Genomic DNA, 521 nt, shown 5'->3' on the forward strand with positions numbered 1-521 from the left:
GCCCCCCGCAGCCGCCTTGTCCTCCAGCCTCCTCCTGCGCCCTCCACCCAACCTGATGGCAAAGCAGACCCCGCAGGACCGCCAGCGTGCCATCAACTTCCTCTACAGCTTCCTGCTCGCTGGGGACGAGGAGTGAGTCCTGCCCATGTGCCGAAGCTGAGGTCTGGCCTCCGGCGGCTGCAGAGGGCTCTCAGCTCGCCCAAGTGCCGTGTTTACAGTCGGAAGGGACGCGTTCACCTCTCCTTCCTGCCGCCACACCCTGCGCCGCAGAGGGCCTGCGCGCTCATTGCGCTGCCATCCACGACAGGAGCCTCCTGCTTTCTCCCGGGGAGTCGGTGGATCTCTTGGTACCTGAGCACTGTGCCAGCAGCCCGGTCGTCCCGCAGCAGTGTCACCAGTTCCCCGCGTCACGCTTCTCTCTCCTTTTCACCTCCATCTCCCTGGAGCCAGCACGGGGAGGGGTGGAGACTGCCCGAGCTCCCGGCGGGCCGTGGTCCTGGTGGGTGTGGGGCGGGCTGGTG

General features: G+C 67.4%; 1 protein-coding gene across 1 annotated transcript in view; it reads left to right on the forward strand.

Annotated features, from left to right (window-relative positions):
* LOC104274844 (inositol polyphosphate 5-phosphatase OCRL-1-like) overlaps positions 1–136 on the forward strand; it is a 2,081-nt gene extending 1,945 nt beyond the window's left edge. Inside the window, exon 5 of the mRNA XM_009870589.1 lies at positions 28–136. Within this exon, the coding sequence (XP_009868891.1) occupies positions 28–136 (109 nt within the window). The remainder of the gene's footprint in view (positions 1–27) is intronic.
* Positions 137–521: the final 385 nt, after the last annotated feature.

This window comes from Apaloderma vittatum, unplaced genomic scaffold, assembly GCF_000703405.1.
Source record: "Apaloderma vittatum isolate BGI_N311 unplaced genomic scaffold, ASM70340v1 scaffold30475, whole genome shotgun sequence".
Classification (NCBI taxonomy): Eukaryota; Metazoa; Chordata; class Aves; order Trogoniformes; family Trogonidae; genus Apaloderma; species Apaloderma vittatum.